This window comes from Myxocyprinus asiaticus, chromosome 29 (genome assembly GCF_019703515.2).
Source record: "Myxocyprinus asiaticus isolate MX2 ecotype Aquarium Trade chromosome 29, UBuf_Myxa_2, whole genome shotgun sequence".
Classification (NCBI taxonomy): domain Eukaryota; kingdom Metazoa; phylum Chordata; class Actinopteri; order Cypriniformes; family Catostomidae; genus Myxocyprinus; species Myxocyprinus asiaticus.
In genome coordinates this window covers 15,504,643-15,524,435 of record NC_059372.1, presented here as the reverse complement: position 1 = coordinate 15,524,435, position 19,793 = coordinate 15,504,643, and the positions used below count along the sequence as shown (strand labels likewise).

Here is a 19,793-nt window from a genome sequence, read left to right as displayed (position 1 = left end):
GCAATTTGGATCACTGGGTATGTAATATGTCTTTGATGGTGGTTCTGTTATACAGCACTCTTTATTACACAGAGATCTGTAATTCTCTTTGACTGACCCAGTGTTTAACTAGTCACCGTCTAGCAACCAACCCTGCTGGACTCTGACACCTGAATTAATTTCCTGTGTTTCCATGTGTGTGGGTGTGTTTGTGTATGAAAGAGCAAGAGAAACACAAAGATGAAGAGGGGGAAAAACTAAAGAGAGACTGTGAAAAAGAGGACATCAACCCTTTAATTTATGATGACACTAATATTTAAACAAAGGGAAGGTTTTTCTGGGTGGGTTGGAACCTGCTAATTTACAATTTAAAATATAAAAACCATACTGCTCTCTCCTTAACTTGCACACATATATCTAAACATGCATGCATACACAAAACCATACCCCCCCCCCCAGTTGGCGCCAGCATAGACACACAAACCAAGAGGGAGTTACTCTGTCATCAGAGGATGCAGAGAAGCAAACCACTGGACAAACAATGTTGTACTTTTCCTACTGTTGTATATTGTTGTACATTCATCACTGATTCGATAAATGAAGCTAGTGATGTCTGATTCACAAATGAATAATTCTTCTGAACCGCTTCTTTTAAATGATTCAGTTGAATTGATTCAGAAAACGTCTGTAAGTCACTCAACTGTAAGAACTTTGGAAGAAAACTGTGATACCTCATGATTTGTAGTTAAGTATTATTACGTTAAGTATTATTTGTAGTTAAGTATTATTACTTAACTAAAAACTAGTAATGTCCAATTGTGACAAGTCATGATTTGTTATTAAGTATTATTACTTAATAATAATACGATTCTTTCAAATGATTTGGTCGAACTGACTCACAAAGCATTTGTTAGTCACTCGATGAACTTTGGGAGTAAAACTGTGAGATGGGTGACATGTTGGAACAATAAACACATTTTGACATAAGCAGCTGTATTTCACTTATGATGTATAGTACTATAAAACAAACAAACAAAAACAATTAAATGCCACGTCACCTTCCCTTACAAAAATCTACCAGAACCACATTTTCTGCAAAAATACCACATTTTCTACAGCAATTGTTACAACAATAAAACTTTGGTAACTTAATTATAGTCATCAGTGTTCCCAAAAACTGAAATAAAATAACAAAACAGATTCTGAAAGCTTCTTACTCTGTTTGAAAGAGATCCATATTCATTTTCTTTTGATTTCTGTAGTATTAGTTATTGCTATTATGGTTTAATGTACAGTGGCAAAAAAAAAAAAAGTATGTGAACCCTTTGGAATAACCTGCATTCATGTATACTGAAAATTTGTCTCAAAATCTGGTTTGGTCTTCATCTAAGTTACTTAAGTTAATAATGAACAAACACAATCTGTTAACTAATATCACACAAATGATGATATTGTTCTTATATATACTGAATACATCATTCAAACATTCACAGTGTAGGCTGGACAAAATATGTGACCCCCTATTCTGATGACGTCAACAAAAGCTAATTAGAGTCAGGAGTTGGCAAACCTGGCATCCAATTAATGAAACGAGATTGGAGGTGTGGGTTAAAGATAAGTTGACTTATAAAAAGCACTCAAACATTTTAAGTTTGCTATTCATAAGAAGCATCTGCTGACGTGGACCATGCCTCTCAAAAAAAGAGATCTCAGAAGACCTACGATCAAGAATTGTTGCACAGTCCACACACTGGCCACAGTTAGACAAATTGTCTATAAATGGAAACTATTTAGTACTGTGGCTACTCTCCCTAGAAGTGGCCGTCCAGCCAAGATGACTCAAAGGGGCACACTGCAGAATGCTCAATGAGGTAAAAAAGAACCCTAGAGTGACAGCTTAAGACTTGAAGAAATCTTTGGAACTGGTTAACATCTCTGTTCATGAGTCTACTATATGGAAAACATTAAACAGGCATGGTGTCCATGGCAGGACACCAGGAAGGAAGCCTAAAGTTTGCCAAAGACCACCTAGACATTCCATAATGCTACTGAGAAAAAAAGAAATTTGTGGACTGATATAACTAAGGTTGAATTGTTTGGGAATAACATGAAGCACAGCATACAGTAAGACGTAAAAAGGGTACCGCATCCCAACATAAAAACACCATCCCAATGGTGAAGTACGATGGAGGGATCATCATGATTTGGGGCTAGTTTGCTGCTCTGGGGCCTGAAACACTTGCCATCTTCGAGGGAAAAGTGAATTCTCAAGTTTATCAAGATATTCTACAGGATAATTTCAGGGTGGCTGTGCGTCAGCTGAAGTTTTGTAGAAGTTGGGTGATGCAGCAGGACAATGACCCTAAACATTGACGTAAATCCACTACAGAATGGCTTCAAAAAAAAGAAAATCCACCATCTGGAGTGGCCCAGTCAGAGCCCAGACCTTAACCCAATAGAGATGCTGTGGAATGACCTCAAGAGAGCCGTTCACACCAGATATCCTAAGAATATGGCTGAGCTGAAGCAGTTCTGTAAGGAAGAATGGTCCAAATTTCCTTCTGAACATTGTACAGGTCTAATCCGCAACTACCGGAAACACTTGGTTGAGGTTTTTGCTGTCAAAGAAGGATCGACCAATTATTAAATCCAAGGGTTCACTTACTTTTTCCACAGCACTGTGTTTAATGGGATGTGTTCAATAAAGACATGAAAGATTATAATTGTTTGTGTGTTGTTACCTTAAGCATATTGTGTTTTTCTAGTCTTGTGACTGATGAAGATGAGATTACATTTTATGACCAATGAATGCAGAAAACCAGCTAATTCCAAAGGGTTCACATACTTTTCTTGCCACTGTAGTTACATTAGCTGTGTAACTATATGATATTTTGGTGTAAATTATGTTTGTCATGTTAATATTATTTTTAGTGGGGGACTTCTCTTGATTGATAACTCAAACAAATCAGTTAATCTTTTTTTAACAAATTCATTTAAACTAACCTTCTGAATAAACAGATTTGCTAACATAAATTGGACATAGTAATAAAATCATATCAACCCTTATCCAATACACAGTGCATTACAATTAAAAAGGACAATATTTTCGAAATTACTATGTAGTCTAGTATTCATATTATTACTATGAAATATTCTAATATTCATATTAATTACTATGAATATTTTATTTCTCTGAAATATAAACATTCCAACCTTATCAGCTCATTATGAACTGCTGAATTGCTGAAGTTCACAGCTTTTATATATATATATATATATATATATATATATATATATATATATATATATATATATATTAAACAGCCTTCAAAATTAAAAATTCTTAAACAGCCTTAAAAATGACATAGCTTGAGAACTATTCAAGTCATTTTAGCTCAAAGGCAGAAAAATACAGTTACTTAACATTTGGAGAAAATCCAATTGTGAGTTCAAAGGCCACTCCAGTGGTCAAGTGGGCTAATAATGACAGAGTTGGCTGTTTTAGCCCCAGCGAAGCAGTCGATGCATGGAGTCATATTTCAGGTAATGCCCTCACTTCTTTAACTAGCCTGCGACTAAACAAGTGTGAGTGAGTATGACCTGAACCTAGCTGACAAGGACCAATCCATATCCTTGATTCAGGGGGTCATAGCTAATGCTATCAAGGGAGTGCTAATGATTTTTTCATTAGCTAAAAGAAGCTCAAGTTTCTTTTATGCTTGTGTATTTGTGTATGTGGGACTCTGAGAGAGGGAGAGTAAACAACATTTTATTACATTTTATTAGCGCAAAGTTTATCATTTCATTTCAGTGAGGAATGTGGTATGCATAAGACTTTGTATAAGTCCTTTTATAATACAACCAGTTCCCATATTACATCAATTTAATAACGTAAAGATTCCATATCACTTTATATGCTGTAATTGACTCTAAAATAGTCTTAAAGGTAGTGAAAATCCAGAGATATTTTACTTTACTAGCAATCCCTAACTTTCTAATAAATCATAACTGATGTTTAATAGAAGTCCCATTCATATACTATCTTTTGCACACACAAACAGTCTATAAATCTGTTGCTACGAATTATATGGGAAGTGTGCTGAGATCTTCTCAGAATCTGCCCTAAGTAATGTTACACCTGATGCACTGTGTCCCCATACACACCCCAAAAAACAAAGGATCCCAGGCACAGACAATGAACAGATACACACACACACACACACACACAAACACACACACATCAAACTTCATGCACTCATTCATACAGTAGTTGAAAATGATTAACTTACTTTACCTCTTTTTGCCCTCTTGGAATTACCTCTCTCTGTCTCTGTTAATGCATTCTTTTATGTCATCTCGAGTTTCCTGGATTCTGCCATCACTGTGGTAACCCCTCCCTCCTCTGGTCCCTCAGGTCCTGCCTGATGGGATGCTTTTGTGTAGCTGCCACATTTTTGGGGTAAAATGATCCCATCCCCTTCACCCACACACATACACACTCACACAGTCTGAGTATTTGTACAATCTTGGCATCATTTCAAAACTCAGGATTTATAAAAGAATGGAGAGAGAGTGATAACCTCTCACTCACAAATACTTCTCAGTGCTTCAGACTTCTGACTATAAATTCATACACTTCTATGTAATAAATCATTACTCACATACGAACACAATTGCACCATCTGTGATACAGGCCATCCCAGCCCTGACTACCTCAACAGCTGCTAAGCACACTCAGAGGTAGGAACAAGAACACCAGGTGTGTAAGGTGTGTGTGAAACATTAAGTATAGCAGATTGCATATAATAAACATTGTTTTTCAATACATTTATTTCTGATGGTGTACATTTGTGTTTGTGTCAGTTTAAGAATGTAAGTCATGGTTGTGTGTGTGTGTGTGTGTGTGTGTGTGTGTGTGTGTGTGTGTGTGTGTGTGGGTGGGTTTGGGTGGTTTACGAGGAAATTTTTTTAGGTTACAAACTGGTAATTACAAGGGTATTATGCTATAAATGTGGTTTATGAGGACATTTCTAGTGTCCCCATAATTCAAATTGCTAAAAACATACTAAATTATGTTTTTTATTTAAATGTAGGGTTAGGGGATAGAATCTATAGTTACAGTATAAAAATCATTATGTCTATGGAGAGTTCTCATAAGGATAGCCACACCAACATGTGTGTGTGTGTGTGTGTGTGTGTGTGTGTGTGTGTGTTTGTGAGTGTCCCTGGGGGGTCATACCGTAATCCTCCAGTGTGTCCCTGCAGAACGTAGGTCCCTGAACATCTCTAGTTTCTCTTAGTAAATGATCTGATTAAAAAACTCATTTCAGCATGGCCCTTCCCAAAAACAGACAGCTTCAGAAAAAAGAAAAGAACAAAAACAATGAGAAAGAGTGAGTGAAATAAAGACTTGGAAACATGACAAAACAAACCATGCCAACGCCTGAAGCTAGAAACCACCAGACAATGGGAAACATGGCTGCTAATAACATACACACACAGACACTACTTTTTACTCTGAAAGTAAACAGGTAGTGCTTGAGGCAAGCTAAAGATGTCTAATAAGACATTTAAAAACATATAGAGTTATATTATACTGATTTATATAGTATACTCACATTCTGTATTACATTCATTATTCTGTAATCACTTTTCCATTATACCAGCGCACAGACCTAAACATTAAAGAACAAACAGTACAAATTTCTATTCTTTAGAGATATAGTTATCTTTTGCACCGAAAAAGTCATTGTTAAGAGATATTTTTAAAATGTTAAACATAAACATATTTGGTGATCATATAATGTAGTTGTGTGCCAAACCCGGGTTCATCTGAAATGGCACTTAATGAATTAATATTCCTGGCCAATACCTTGCAGTATCGATTTGTAACAGGACAATTGCCTGAGCTGTGACCTTTAGTGTCCCTGAGGCATCATGGGAAATGGTGTTTAATTGATGGGAAGGCAAATGTGTGGATTACTTCACTTCATTTTATGCAAGATAGCACATTTTAGTATTGCGGAAAGATATTCATTAATTTTCACTGTTGGATAGAAAATAGGATTTTGATCAGTTCTCTCACCATACTACAATCAAACTAGTGCTGTAAGTCAATTAACACTTTTAATCATGTTTAATTGCATAATTTTTCTTATTACTTTTCTTCTTAAACTCTAAATATACTTCTTTTTCTGTCAAAATGCATTTATTTATTTCTTAGGAAAGCAAACAAACCAATATGTAACAATATTAACATTTTCCAAACAAAGCCTTCCACAGTATTAAGATAGAAATGCACTAAAATAGCTCCAATTCAAGTAACATTAAATGTTTCCCAAAGTCTAAGTGGGAGTTTGACTAATTGGAAGAGCTAGTCTCCCCATAGTTTGCATATTTATTGCAATGGCCATTAAAATCTCTTAAACTCTCATACTCCACAAAATTAATCTGCCTGTAGACTGTGGCTATCTGCTGTTCGATGTGAAGTGTTGAAATGTGACCGTTGTAACTACATTATATTTATACATAACTGTATAAATACTTATAATTTACCACGCTGGGAAATGTCTACATTTATTTTCTTAAATACTCAACCTAATTATACATATTAAGTATGTAGATTTGTTCATTTTGTGCAAAACCATTCATTAGGATACTTTTATCAAATCACTGCTTCTTTCATCAGTATGCCTCTTGTCTTGTTTTTTGGCAGTGAATCCTGCACTGAAGGCATTAAAAAAGCTTAAAAAAAGGCCCAGGGGTACCACATCCCCCGAACTCAAAACTAGCCCGTCTGCCACCAACAACCATGCCACAGTCGAAATCACTTAGATCACAGTTTTCCCATTCTTATGGTTGATGCAAACATTAACTGAAGCTCCTGACCCGTATCCGCATGGTTTTATGCACTGCACTGCTGCCACACAATTGGCTGATTAAATAAGCACATAAATACAGTAGGTGTACAGGTGTTCCCAATAAAGTGCTCAGTGAGTGTATATTGAACCAAACAGGGAAACAAACAGCTATTCCATCTCTCATAGCCTCGTTTTCACTTGAGTTATATTACATATGGCGTCCACTCTTACTAATGTCTGACAGTTCATAACTGGTGTGCCAACTTCTAACAGTCAATTTACCTCTCACAGATTGCACTACATATCTCCAATGTCAATGAACTGGCAAAGGCCTTTAATTGGTCCTGCTCTAATACTATACTATACAGTATAAATGAGATGCAAAGTCTCCATAATCCCGAATTAATGAAACCGTCGTGTCCGCGTCCTTTCAGCACAGCGCTTGATGGGTTTTGGCGGCAAGCGCGTGCACTCACTGGCGTGAATTAAGTGCGCCGTGCCAGGTCACGCGCTTCAGAAAGTGCCCCACATTTCGTCCAAACATTGGCTGCGACGACCGGCTGCTCTACGCGTGTAACTCGAGCCCGCGGCCGTCCGTCCGTCAGAAAATAAAAAATCATTTGTCCGCGCGCGGCCTGATTAAATATTAAAAGCGGGAGGGAGACTGTTATCCGGTGTCGCGTGAAAAGTGATCCCTGGCCGCTGCGGAAGGGCATCGTGCCCTCGGTGAACAAACCGAGACGCAGAGAGAGAGAGAGAGAGAGAGAGAGAGAGAGAGAGAGAGAGAGAGAGAGAGAGAGAGAGAGAGAGAGAGAATAATAATAATAATTATGAAGACATTAGCGCTCCCTCCACGAACTAATAATGATTGTTTAGATAGCACGAGCGATCTCTCACAATGCAGTGTTTGTACACAAAAACTACATCTTATAAACTTCATCTTATAAAATAAGGCTATATGCCTTACTTTATAAAAGTAGCATAAATATAAATTCTCCGTTCAATACAGCCTTCACACAAAAACAACACTTTTTTCCCCCTTTTTTTTAATGTGCCACCAACAATCATGCCACAGTTTAAATGTAACAACAATTTCCATTAAATTGAATTAAGTTAATCTTTAACAATATTAACTAAATAAAACTTAAAATATATAGTTCTTTTTTTGTTTTTTTGTTTTTTACTATTTATTTTGTTAAAGATAACTCAATTCAATTTGATGGAAATTTGTTATGAAATTGAAATGCATAAAACTTAAATATATATATATATATATATATTTAGTGTGTAAAAAGTGAAGCCCCTTGTCCAAAGCATAAGGCTCCTTCACTTTAAACTTGATTAGGAAATTTGTAACCTTTGGGTTATAAAACGCTCTCACACAGGTTGGTGTGACTATCTTTATGAGGACTCTACTAGACAATGATTTATATACTGTATGAACTATAGATTATGTTCTATTACATAAAAAAAATAAAAAAACATCATTTAGTATGTTTTTAGCGATTTGAATTATGGGGACACTAGAAATGTCCTCATAAACCACATTTATAGCATAATACCCTTGTAATTACCAGTTTGTAACCTAAAAAATGTCCTTGTATACCACCCAAACCTGCCCAAACACACACACATACACACACATTTATCCAGGTCCAGGGCCGTAAACACAATATACTTTGAGGGGGACAAGTCTTCTCCAATAATCAGATTGTAACCCCCCCAATAATTGATGTCCCTGTTGCTGTTCTGCTGCAGTTCATTATGCACCTCATTATGCATCAGCAAGTAGTTCAGGTTAAGACAGTCTGTGTCATGTAAGATGTAAGTATCTAACTATACATGCAACCCACTATTTTATGATTTAAATGTTGTACCGACTGACATTAATTTCCAAGGGTGCAAACTATTCACCATAGAAATTTGCCATTTTGAATTTAAAATATGTCATGTACAGTACTTGATTTGTATGTCATTCATAACTGTGAATGTGAAAAAATTAACGGAGCCGTTTTCAGCATATCAGGCTTATGACAAAAAGTGAATGTGTGCTTTTAGCCTAAAAGCACAATAGAAGTCACAAGTCACAGGTCTTACCATGTTCTAGTTCTGATCTGGGTGATAACGCTCTACTTTGTGTTTTTTTTTATAGATAATTTTCTTAGACAATGTCAAGAGAATTTGTTAAAAAGCACCTTCAAAAGCCTGCCAGATTACCACATTCATTCAATTCCTGAAAAAATGCTGAAAATGGCTCCTTTAATGTTTTCACATTCACAATTATGAATGACATACAAATCACATACTGTACATGACATATTTTAAATTCACCAAATGGTGAATAGTTTGCACCCTTAGAAATTAATGTCAGTCGGTTCAACATTTAAATCATAAAATAGTGGGCAAATATTGCATGTTTAGTTATATACTACATCTTACATGATACTAACACTCTTAACCTGAACTTCTTGCTGATGCGCGCCACTGACCATTTTATTTTGAGTATGTCTTGTCAGGTTTGTGCTCAAAAAAGGAGCCACCAGTTAAAGGAGTAGTTCACCTAAAAAGGAAAATGTACTTTTACTCACTCATTTACTCCTCCTTATGTTGTTCAAAACCCATATGCTGGGTTTTTTCTTGGAACATAAAAATAGATATTTTAAGCTGCTCTGTTCCAGAATAACAGTTTATAGTGAGCAGGAGCTGTCAAGCTTAAAAAGGACAAATACTATAAAGCACTATTAAAGGTTCAGTATAAAAACATCGTAACAGTAGTCCATATGACTTGTGCATTATATTCCAATCTTTCTGGGCCCACACAACAGCTATGTGTTGTATGGACTACTTTTATGGTATTTTTAAAATGATTTTTTTCTCTCTCCTTGGACCTTGAAGGCAGTGGTCAATATGAACTGTTTTTGTATGGAAGAGTGCAGCGTTAGGATTCTTGAAGAAAAGATTGTACTGGGAGGAAAAAACAATGAGGGACGACTTGAGGATAGTAAATAATTTTGTGTATTTTCTTTTTGCTAGCCAGCTGACACAGTCATGTAATTTTACAGATACATTAATGATGAAAATAAATTCTAATTATATTCATCTTTTTTTTGAGACAGCACAAAAAAGAAAGAAAATAATTACTGAAACAGGCAAATTGCTAGCAATGCAGACACAGTGTTTGTCTTGCACTGAGAACTTTAAAAATACATGTATCTTTGTAAACCAAAAATTATAAAATTTTGGGCCTTTATCGCATTTCAAGCCTTTATTCAAAAATTGCATTCAGTGCACTTACTATATTAAAGGACCAAAGAGGACAATTATATTTATGACCTCAACACCTGTGACCCCTCACCCTCAAAATGGTTTGGTTCCCCCCAATGTTCAAGACATGGTTACGGCCTTGTCCAGGTCTAGTGGAAAAAAAGTTCCCATCATACAAAGGATCAGTAAGTCCAGCTGAGTTTATTTTTTTAATTGCTTGATTGCTCAGCTGAAAGGATAGAGAGAAAGGATTTCTCATTTTCTCACTCGCTTTCTCTTCCCCTTTGCACCTCGCCTCACTTCCCCTCTACCTCTTCTTCGATTTGTCTCTATTGTCCCCCTTCCAACCCTCCCTCTCTTTCTCTATCACTCTCTCTGCCTGTTGTTCTTTCTCCCTCACTCACTCCTGTCACTGTTTCCTCATTTTGACCTTCACCATCTGTTTTGAATGAGAGCACTATTCACTTTTGTTTAAAGGAACGCTAAAATCAGACATCCCAAACACAGTCATTCATTGCCGGAGAGTGGGAACCTCACCCGCTCTCAATTATCTTCAAAATTCCCCTCACACACAGAGGCACGCACATTTGCATGCTTATGCACAAGTACTCTCATACACATGTAGACTTGATGCACCATGCACACATACAAACACAGCGCACATGGTTGGGGACACCCTGGAATATCTCAGAGGTGGGTGAAGTGAATGATTCCAGTCTTTAGGTTGGGAATTCCAGCTTTAATTGGATCCGTGTGTCAGCTATCAGGAGTGCACACCGTAACATATACATTCAGACACCCTCACACATCACTTCAGTTAAAGAAAGTGTGTGCAGAAACAGCATCACTTAAAGGGATAGTTCACCCAAAGATAAAAATTCTCTCATTTATTCACTTTCATGCCATCCCAGATGTGTATGACTTTATTTCTTCAGCTGAACACAAAGACTTTTAAAGAATATTTCACTCAATGTGTACCCAGACCTTTAACGCTTCAAATATCACATAAAGGCAGCATAAAAGTACTCCTTAAGACTCCAGAGGTTTAATCTGTCTTCTGAAGCAATCCAATCACTTTGGGTGAGAAACAGATAAATATCTCAATCCTTTATTTTATTTTATTTTTTTTACTATAAATCTCTACTGTCACACTTGCTTCAGAATGTGAAAGAAAGTGAAAATGAAAGTTGAGATTTATAGTAAAAAGGGACTTAAATATTAATCTGTTTCTCTCTCACACCTATCATATCACTTCTGAAGACATAGATTCTTAAGGATTACTTTTATGCTGCCTTTATGTGATTTTTGGAGCTTCAAAGGTCTTGGGCACCATTCACTTGCATTGTATTTTCTTAAAAAGCTGAAATATTCTTTTAAAAATCCTAATTTGTGTTCAGTAGAAGAAAAAAAGTCATACACATCTGGGATGGGTGAGGGTGAGTTCATGATGAGAACATTTTTATTTTTGGGTGAACTATCCCTTTAAAGTTCTGATAGTTTGGTGTGAGCTAGACACACACAATAGCTTTCTTTCTGTCTCAATCAAAGCAGAGAGACTGAGAAGAACAAGAGAAGAAAGAGACACAGACATCCAGGAGTTAAAATTAGGTAAACACCTGCTTTTTCTCAAAGGACATGATTTGCAGTGAATTACTCTCCTAGCCCACCCCTCAATCAGTAATCACCCCCACCTGGGCAAACATTTCACACCCTGTACACACGCACATGGTCATGTTCCTCTAACATTTACCTTGCGTGATCCTCTGAGCAATTTACTCTCTTCACTTTCATCATGGTAAAGTTTACAAGACTTAGCTATGACCCACCCCTGCACACTTATCCAAATGATTCAAAACACTCACGCATATTCACTTAAATTTAAAATATGGTTCTAATGAAATACTTATAAGATGAAGGACACTCTTTGTGTGTGTGTGTGTGTATATGTGTGTGTGTTGTGGACTCCTGGATTGAATTTAAAGCTCTTCATTGAGTGCATATGGCGGGGGCAGTTGAGAACCTGGTAAATTTTATTCAAGTGGAAGCAGTTTAGCGTTGATTCACAGGCACACATTTAAGCACACCCAAAGACATATACAGACACAGCTGTGGGCCTAGGGAGAGGAAACCACACTTCTGCAAGTACTCCTTCAGATTCTCATATTGTGTTTGCTTACCATAGTTTGTGTGTGTGTGTGTGTGTGTGTGTGTGTGTGTGTGTGTGTGTGTGTGTGTGTGTGGGCAGGTTTAAGTGGTTTACGAGGATTTTTTTAGGTTACAAACTGGGGTATTATGCTATAAATGTGGTTTATGAGGACATTTCTAGTGTCCCCATAATTTAAATCGCTTAAAAAACATACTAAACGATGTTTTATTGAAAATGTAAAAATGCAGAAAGTTTTTTGTAAGGGTTGGGTTTAGGGGTAGAGGTAGGGGATAGAATCTATAGTTTGTACAGTATAAAAATCATTATGTCTATGGAGAGTCCTCATAATGATAGCTGCACCAACATTTGTGTGTGTGTGTGTGTGTGTGTGTGTGTGTGTGTGTGTGTGTGTGTGTGTGTGTGTTTCTATCGCTGGAAAGTAGGTATTTGTAGATATGCAGATACACGCACATAAACACTCATGTCTATGGAAAGCCATTGACTACTGAGTCTATATTCAAGGGGTAAAAATACAAAAACAAGAGAAGAGCAGAGTAGAGAAGAGAGATCGAAATTGCCCGCCTGCAGTCATACTGCCACCCTGTGGCTATTTTCATAACAAGTTTTCGTGCCCTCATGTGGCGCCTCAGTTCAATACTGTCTTTTAGCGCCCTCTGCAAGACGTGTCAGCACCATCAGGTACTTTCTCTTTAAATATTGCATCAAATTATGTCCACTCTAACTAAGCACTCTTTAGACAGGAACATTTGAAGTTCTTTCATAAGACACATTAAGGCCAAACTAACAATTTCTTACACCATCTCTTAGCGATCCCTAAACACTTATAATATTAAGTATAGAGTGATTGTTTTGCAGTGACTGAATTTGACAGATAGGCTAATAGTAACCGGCAGAAGGCAACTTTTGAACAATTGTACGAACCATAGATCTGTTTTGTTGAAAATATTAGTATATGCTTAATTGAGAAATGCATGTCAATTGATACATTTTTCAATAAAAGTCTTGTCAATGTTCCGGATCGATGAGGTCATTGTATGCAATGTCAAAAAGTTGTTTTTGAGGTTATTTGTTCGAAGGTCAACAAAGGTCGAATGACGGAAACGTTGTATTAATAAATTCTATACTATTTGCAAGCAGCTGAATTGTGCAGGATTTTTTCTTGTTTATTTACTTTGGAGGTAATTTGTTCTAACATTTAATACTTAATTTTTTTTTTTTTTTTAAATAAAAAAAAAATCATTTATGTAGCTAATGATAATTATCACATTTATTTTGAGACAAAATACTTATTTGTCATTTTTGGTGATAAAATCAACTTTTGTTTCAAATAACTGTCCAATAAGGATAGTATTTTGGGATAAAAACCACCTTTTGTTGAATGGGCTAAAGGCCCCCATGAAACAAACACATTTTAATCCAAAAATCATTCCATTATTATTTATTTTCTCCATCATTATTCAATAAAATATAGTTTTTCTGTCTTGATTCACTCTGCGACCAGGAAAATAAAGCATATTTTCCTTAAGAGGCCCCTTTAGCCCCATTGTACCCTAATCTAAATGTCTAAAATCCAAAATATTAAATTTATATTATAGGTTTGTAGATTTTACTGGTATTTTAGCATTAATTTAAATTTTTGATCCTCTCTTAACTCAAACGTCACTAACATTTGAAGATTCTCTATAGCATATTTAGACACAAATCAGTTTCTCTGGATTTGGAAGCATGAGTGTCTTTACTCTGTCATGCATTTGGCCCCTCCTGGCCCAGCCTGCTTGCAGAAAGTAAATGCATGTTGCTGCAATGTTGATGTTGCTGATGTAACCTATACTGGAGCTTTCCCATTCGCTGTTCAGTGTCTAGGTGCTGAAATCTATCATGTCATGATTGACGCAGTTTCTCCCACACTTTTCAGTTCTCTGCAACATCACTCAGTTTACTGAGACACATTTTGAAAGGCCTTAGTCATTTAGTTTTGGCATTGTTTAACGTCAAGCATAAATACAGTTAAGCCACTGGGGAAATAAAAAACATACTGTATATAGAAAGAGGAGGCTCAGTGTGAAGGGTGACATACCAGCTATGTGTCACCCACAAGATACATTCCAGGCATGAGCACTTTAACATTAACTCTGTTTTAAACCAACTTCTAACCCTCATCATAATCTTTAACAGACACACACATACTCTTATCTGTAGCAGTTTTTGTAGTATGTGCATCTAGACCACATGCCAATGTTCCCTCTCAAGAGACTTTAGGACTATAAAAAAGTGGTTTGGGAAGCCGTCCAACAAAACAATTAGCCATCTTTTCGCAGTGCATGGGAATCCAGGGCCCACTTTATCTTTCTAATGACCGACCCTCCCCTGCCTCCTCCTCCTGCTGCCGGGCAGAGCACAGCTGACCCGGAGACTGTTCAGTGTTCTCTGCGGTGGTCTCGCTGTGATGGAACGATTTGCCTTATTCTTGCTGATATATACGATGAACGTGCGCTTCACACAGGAAATCAGGGAACCCCTTTAAATAATAATAATAAAACATTATTTTGATTTAAAGATGGTGAGAGAAAAAAAAAGACAAAGAAAAGGGAGTAAGAGATCCTTCTTTCTTATGCTCTTATAGGGGAGGTGTGGCAAGATTTCTAGAGTCCCCTGAGAAAAGGATGTCCATTAAAACATATTAGTATGAGAATATTTGTTTTATATCCTCTGTAGTGCCTCTAAAAGTTTTCATAGAAAATGTCACTGCTTGCAGCAGATTTAGACAAATAGCCCTGCATTAAATAACTCTTTAAAAGAAAAAAGAAAAGAAAAAAGCAAATTCAACCAATTTAGACATACTGAAATATGTGAAAATACAAACACAGGCCTATATAAAAAGAATCTTGATTAAGGCAAAACTGAAAATATTTTTCCTTCTTAATTGTCGATAAAAGATTGTATACGTCCATCTTTAAAATTAACTGCTTTAATTGTTGTTTACATTTTACATTAAATTGCCTCTCCATTTGCGATTGGACTATGTTTAAATTATGCTCAATAAAAAGTAGAAATAACTAATAAATATATAATAAAAAAGCAAATTGCCTAACTAAATGGGATGTAGCAGTTCAAGTAACCAAAACATTTTATTTGAATGGCCTTCACCCTGTACTGAGGCAGCTACTCCTAAAATCATCTCTCACTTTAAAAGAATATTCCAGGTTCAATAAATTAATCTCAAACTACAACACTTGTGGCATAATGCTGATTACCACAAAAATGTATTTAGACTTGTTTCTCCTTTTCTTTAAAAAAAAAAAAAAAAAAGGAAAAATCAAGATTAAAGTGAGGCACTTACAATGGATGTAAATGGGGCCAATTTCTGGAGAGTTAAAACACAGTAATGTGAAGATTATAATTTTATAAAAGCACCTACATTAATTCCTCTGTTAAAACTTGTGTAGGCCTATTATTTGAGCTGTAAGATTGTCTAAACTGTTAATGGTCATTTTAGTGTTGCGTTACATCGTGATGGCAACACAGAAAAGATTAGAAAGTGATTTTATCACACTAAAATCAAATTAAAACACATATAGTTTACATTTTGTGGCAATACTTTTGAAACAGTGAGTATTGTAATGTTTACGGATTGGCTCCATTCACTTCCACTGTAAGTGCCTCACTGTAACCCAGATTTTTTATTTATTTATTTATTTTTTTTAGAAAATGAGAGACGAGTCGAAATAAATGTTGTGGTAATCAACATTGTGCCACAAATGCTGTCGATTGAGCTCAAGTTGTATTGAACCCGGAATATTCCTTTAAATCTTATCAAAAGATTTCACAATGATCGGTGCTGCTTGATTGCCAAACTGTGTGAGCGCGCGCAGCCTCGCGCACATCACCCCTTCAGCCTCTTCTTATAATAACAGAGCGTGATGAATGATGGCGGCAGGCTTGTTATTGTCTTGCGCCATCAAACCGTTTTGTCTCACCGCGCGGATTTCTGTAATTCTGTGTGAGAACAGTGATGACTAGTTTAATGTGGAATACAGTTATGTGCGCGGGGGCAGTGTTTTTCTAAGCACTAAGGCCCAAGCTTGGATGTGACATCGGGCGTCCCATCATCGGTAACTCCGGGTAACTCAGACTCTCGCGCCCCTCAGAGGAGTGCCGCATAAATATCTGTCCGCGCGATATAAACAGAACGGTCACAACCCCGCGCGAAATTAAACAACGGCTCCTCCGCGAGATTAAGAGCCGCGCGATTTACTGGTCTAAAAACAACTGACCTTAAACACGGACCACGTCAGCATACATTTCTCTGGCCTGACTACTTTAAAAAAGTAACTTTTACCCTCCAGAGTCAGGGGAATTAAAGAGTTTTGAAGAAGACTTTGAAAGAACAAAAAGTAAGTTTTCCTATCATTAAAAGCGTTCTCTCTGATTTCCAGTGTGGTAAAGCCTGGCTTATCTGATGACAGATATATCATGATAAAGAGAAGGTTTATGTTTCTTCCGATTAAGGGAATTAATCATGTTATCTCTTGCAGGCATGATGACAGGGTGACATGTCCTCTCGTCAAAGATCTTGAGAGAAAAAGGTGGGCAAAAACGATAACAGGGTTCATACAGGTCAAAACAAAGTGAATAAACATAAACTATCCGTCCCTTTTGAAAACACAATAAGTTCATAAAGGCAGCTAGCGTCACAACTATAAAATCAGTACTTTTTATTTACAAATATTCTAATGCAAAGGCGTGTGAACTTCACTCCGCATCACCAAAGCCATTTTACATTTAAAGAATAATTTTTCGCGTTTCTCTTTTAATAAAAAAGTGATGACAGCATCTATATATAAAACAAACATTTGATTAAAAGCACACATTATTACCTTGAACCAGCAAGGCACATTTGCGTAAATATTTAAATAGATTTCAATTTTTTCTTTACAGGAATGCGAGTGAGGATGTTTTCCCCAGTTATTCCCACTCGTGTGTTTTTAGATAGGAGATGACGTGGTTATTCTTTAATTAAAATAGTAAGAATAGGTCCATGTTTTGTCCATGTGCTCCATTTGATGCTTCAGGAAGCTGTAGTGCCGCATAAACGTGTTGAATTCAACATTTCTTTCAGTTCATTTTCCGGTTTTCCCGCCACCATAAACGGCCACGTCTGTGGAAAAAAAAAACATTGGATTTTATTACAATTCTACGTATTAAAATATCATACTAAACAAAAAATAACGCGGAAAATTATGTTTGTAGTTTAATTTTTGCTCTGTGTCCAACTTAAGCTACTTATGCTATTAATTTCTTCAGTTTTATAAACTGATTTATAAAAAAGCAGGGGATGAATATGCACATTTCCATATGAAAATGAACGGGAAGAGGGCCTAATCAATTTCAGAACAATTCTATAATTAATTTGGGCCTGCTAATTTATTATTTATAGTAGCCTACACTTCTAAATATTTTTCTTAAATTATGAAAAGACACAAAAAGTGTTGTGAAATTCTACTGACATTTTTAAACGTGTCTCTTACCAGGTTGACAGGATGGATGTAGCCATTCTCGTATTTGTCATTAGCAAGTATCTGTCGCAGGTGCGCGATGTAGCTAGAGGCCAGCCGCAATGTGTCCAGTTTGGAGAGTTTGGTGTCCGGTGGAACCCACGGTAACGTCGTCTTCAACCGGGAGAAGGCTTTGCTCAACACGCGCATTCTCGCTCTCTCGCGCGCGTTCGCCGCGTTCCTCTGGACCTGCTTGCCCTCTTGGGCCACACCGTTGGGTGCCGATTTCCGCATGGCAGCTGATTTGCGCCGCTTTCCCGTGGTTCCGGTATGTTCTGTAACAGAAGCTCCTTCGCAGTTGGAGCTGTCCTCCGTGCTCTCGTTTAATGTCCCCGGGTCGTTACCGGAACCGAATTTCAAAAGACCATCCAGCAGCTCAGCCTCATGAAATTCATCCACGTCGCTGATGGAACCGGTGGACATGTTAAGGTGGAGGCAAGGACCTGAGGAGTTGTGGGGAAGAAAGAGTCTGAGGAGAGATGTTTGTGTTTCTCTAAACGAATCCTCAGACAATGCAACTTGTCTTTGGAGTAAAAACGTGTCATGTGCGAGCTAAGGATAACCCTAACTTGTAACTCACGCGCTGAAGGATCTTACCATTTATCTCTCGCGCCTAGGGGCGTGCCCCCGCACGCGGCAAAGTAGTGGGAAGATCATGTCTTCTGTGTATGATCAAATCATTGCAGTTAAATTCAAAACGCTGTTCAGACCAATTTTGCAGTGATATTGTGTGATTTCGCAACCATTTATAGGCTTTAATTTATGTGCAATAGTTTTTTGTTTAGGGCCTATTGGATTTCAGGTAAAAGACTATACACAAGCATAAAACATCCATTCAGAGGAATTTTTCTTGTTTAAACATTTCAAAAGTACATGTTTCTAATCTAAAATGAAATTAGCATTTCTCAAACATATACGTACAGCGTCTTGCTCTCAGTATTTATCGTTTCAGTAAAACATTCTTGCTTTCCCCACTTATTTTCATTAAAGGTCCAGATGTATGAGCGGCTGATCAAATAATCAGAAACTAAGCAACTACATAGTATGAAAATAATGTTTTTGTCTTTCTTATTTATATATAAGAATATATATATATATATATATATATATATATATATATATATATATATATATATATACACACACACACACACACACACACACACACACACACACAGGCTTACAATGCTTCACAGTTAAACAACTGTATTGCAATTATTTCAAATTATTATATAGGAGATGTTTAGTGATAGCCTCTTCTTTACAAATTACAAACATTATTATTAGGCTATAATAATAATAATAATAATAATAATAATAATTGTTTAGCATTATTGCTTTTGTTATTATTATTATTATTAAAAATCATTATCATCATTATTATTATATGCTGTCAAAACTGTTGTATTGTTGTTGTTCTACATTTTATTAAACCAGCTCCTCACTAAAGGTCATAAAATCAGTTCAAAAGTATGTTTATAATTACAGACTAAGGTAGGCTTAATGCTGTGTGCGTTTCATGTTCAACAGCAGCAAGGGGCACCTGCACGTGTCCTTTGAATTCCTTTGAGTTGACAGGTGTTGTGCTGAGTGTTCTAATGGTATCTCTTTGACCGGAAATAGCAGTTGTGCGCACAATGGAACATTGGGATTCATAAGATGGTACAGTGATGGGGTTCACGTATTCGTGCATTGTTCATGGGAGAATCCGTCCAGCTTTCAGCACCGATGCCCTCTAATAAGATCCCACGAGAAGCGTCTCAAATGGCCCACTGGCGCCTCCGGAGGGGCACGTGAAATGGATACTCCGCGTCCCCAAACCCCATGTTTTGGTTTTTTAATGGCACCCCACACCGGTCTCTAATACAACCTCCTAATTCAAGCCAAAACATCCCGATCTGCCCGAGTTCTAAGTGGCGAGGTTGAAGGCGGCTCAGAAGTAGTTTTAAATCAGATGATGATTGCTAC

At 36.8% G+C, this 19,793-nt stretch overlaps 1 protein-coding gene across 1 annotated transcript; it reads right to left on the bottom strand.

Annotated features, from left to right (window-relative positions):
• Positions 1 to 16,970: 16,970 nt before the first annotated feature.
• On the bottom strand, positions 16,971 to 18,413 carry tcf21 (transcription factor 21). Its single transcript, XM_051662959.1, has 2 exons — positions 17,799 to 18,413; positions 16,971 to 17,428 (listed from the first exon to the last, which is right to left on the bottom strand). The coding sequence occupies exons 1-2, from the start codon at positions 18,246 to 18,248 to the stop codon at positions 17,339 to 17,341; spliced, it is 540 nt and encodes a 179-aa protein (XP_051518919.1). The 5' UTR covers positions 18,249 to 18,413; the 3' UTR covers positions 16,971 to 17,338.
• Between the last annotated feature and the right edge of the window lie 1,380 nt (positions 18,414 to 19,793).

Coding starts and splice junctions, on each gene's coding strand:
- tcf21 (XM_051662959.1), bottom strand. CDS start 18,248: ATGTCCACCGGTTCCATCAGCGACGTGGATGAATTTCATGAGGCTGAG. Junction 17,429..17,798: donor ACATCCATCCTGTCAACCTG/GTAAGAGACACG, acceptor TTTTTTCCACAG/ACGTGGCCGTTTATGGTGGC.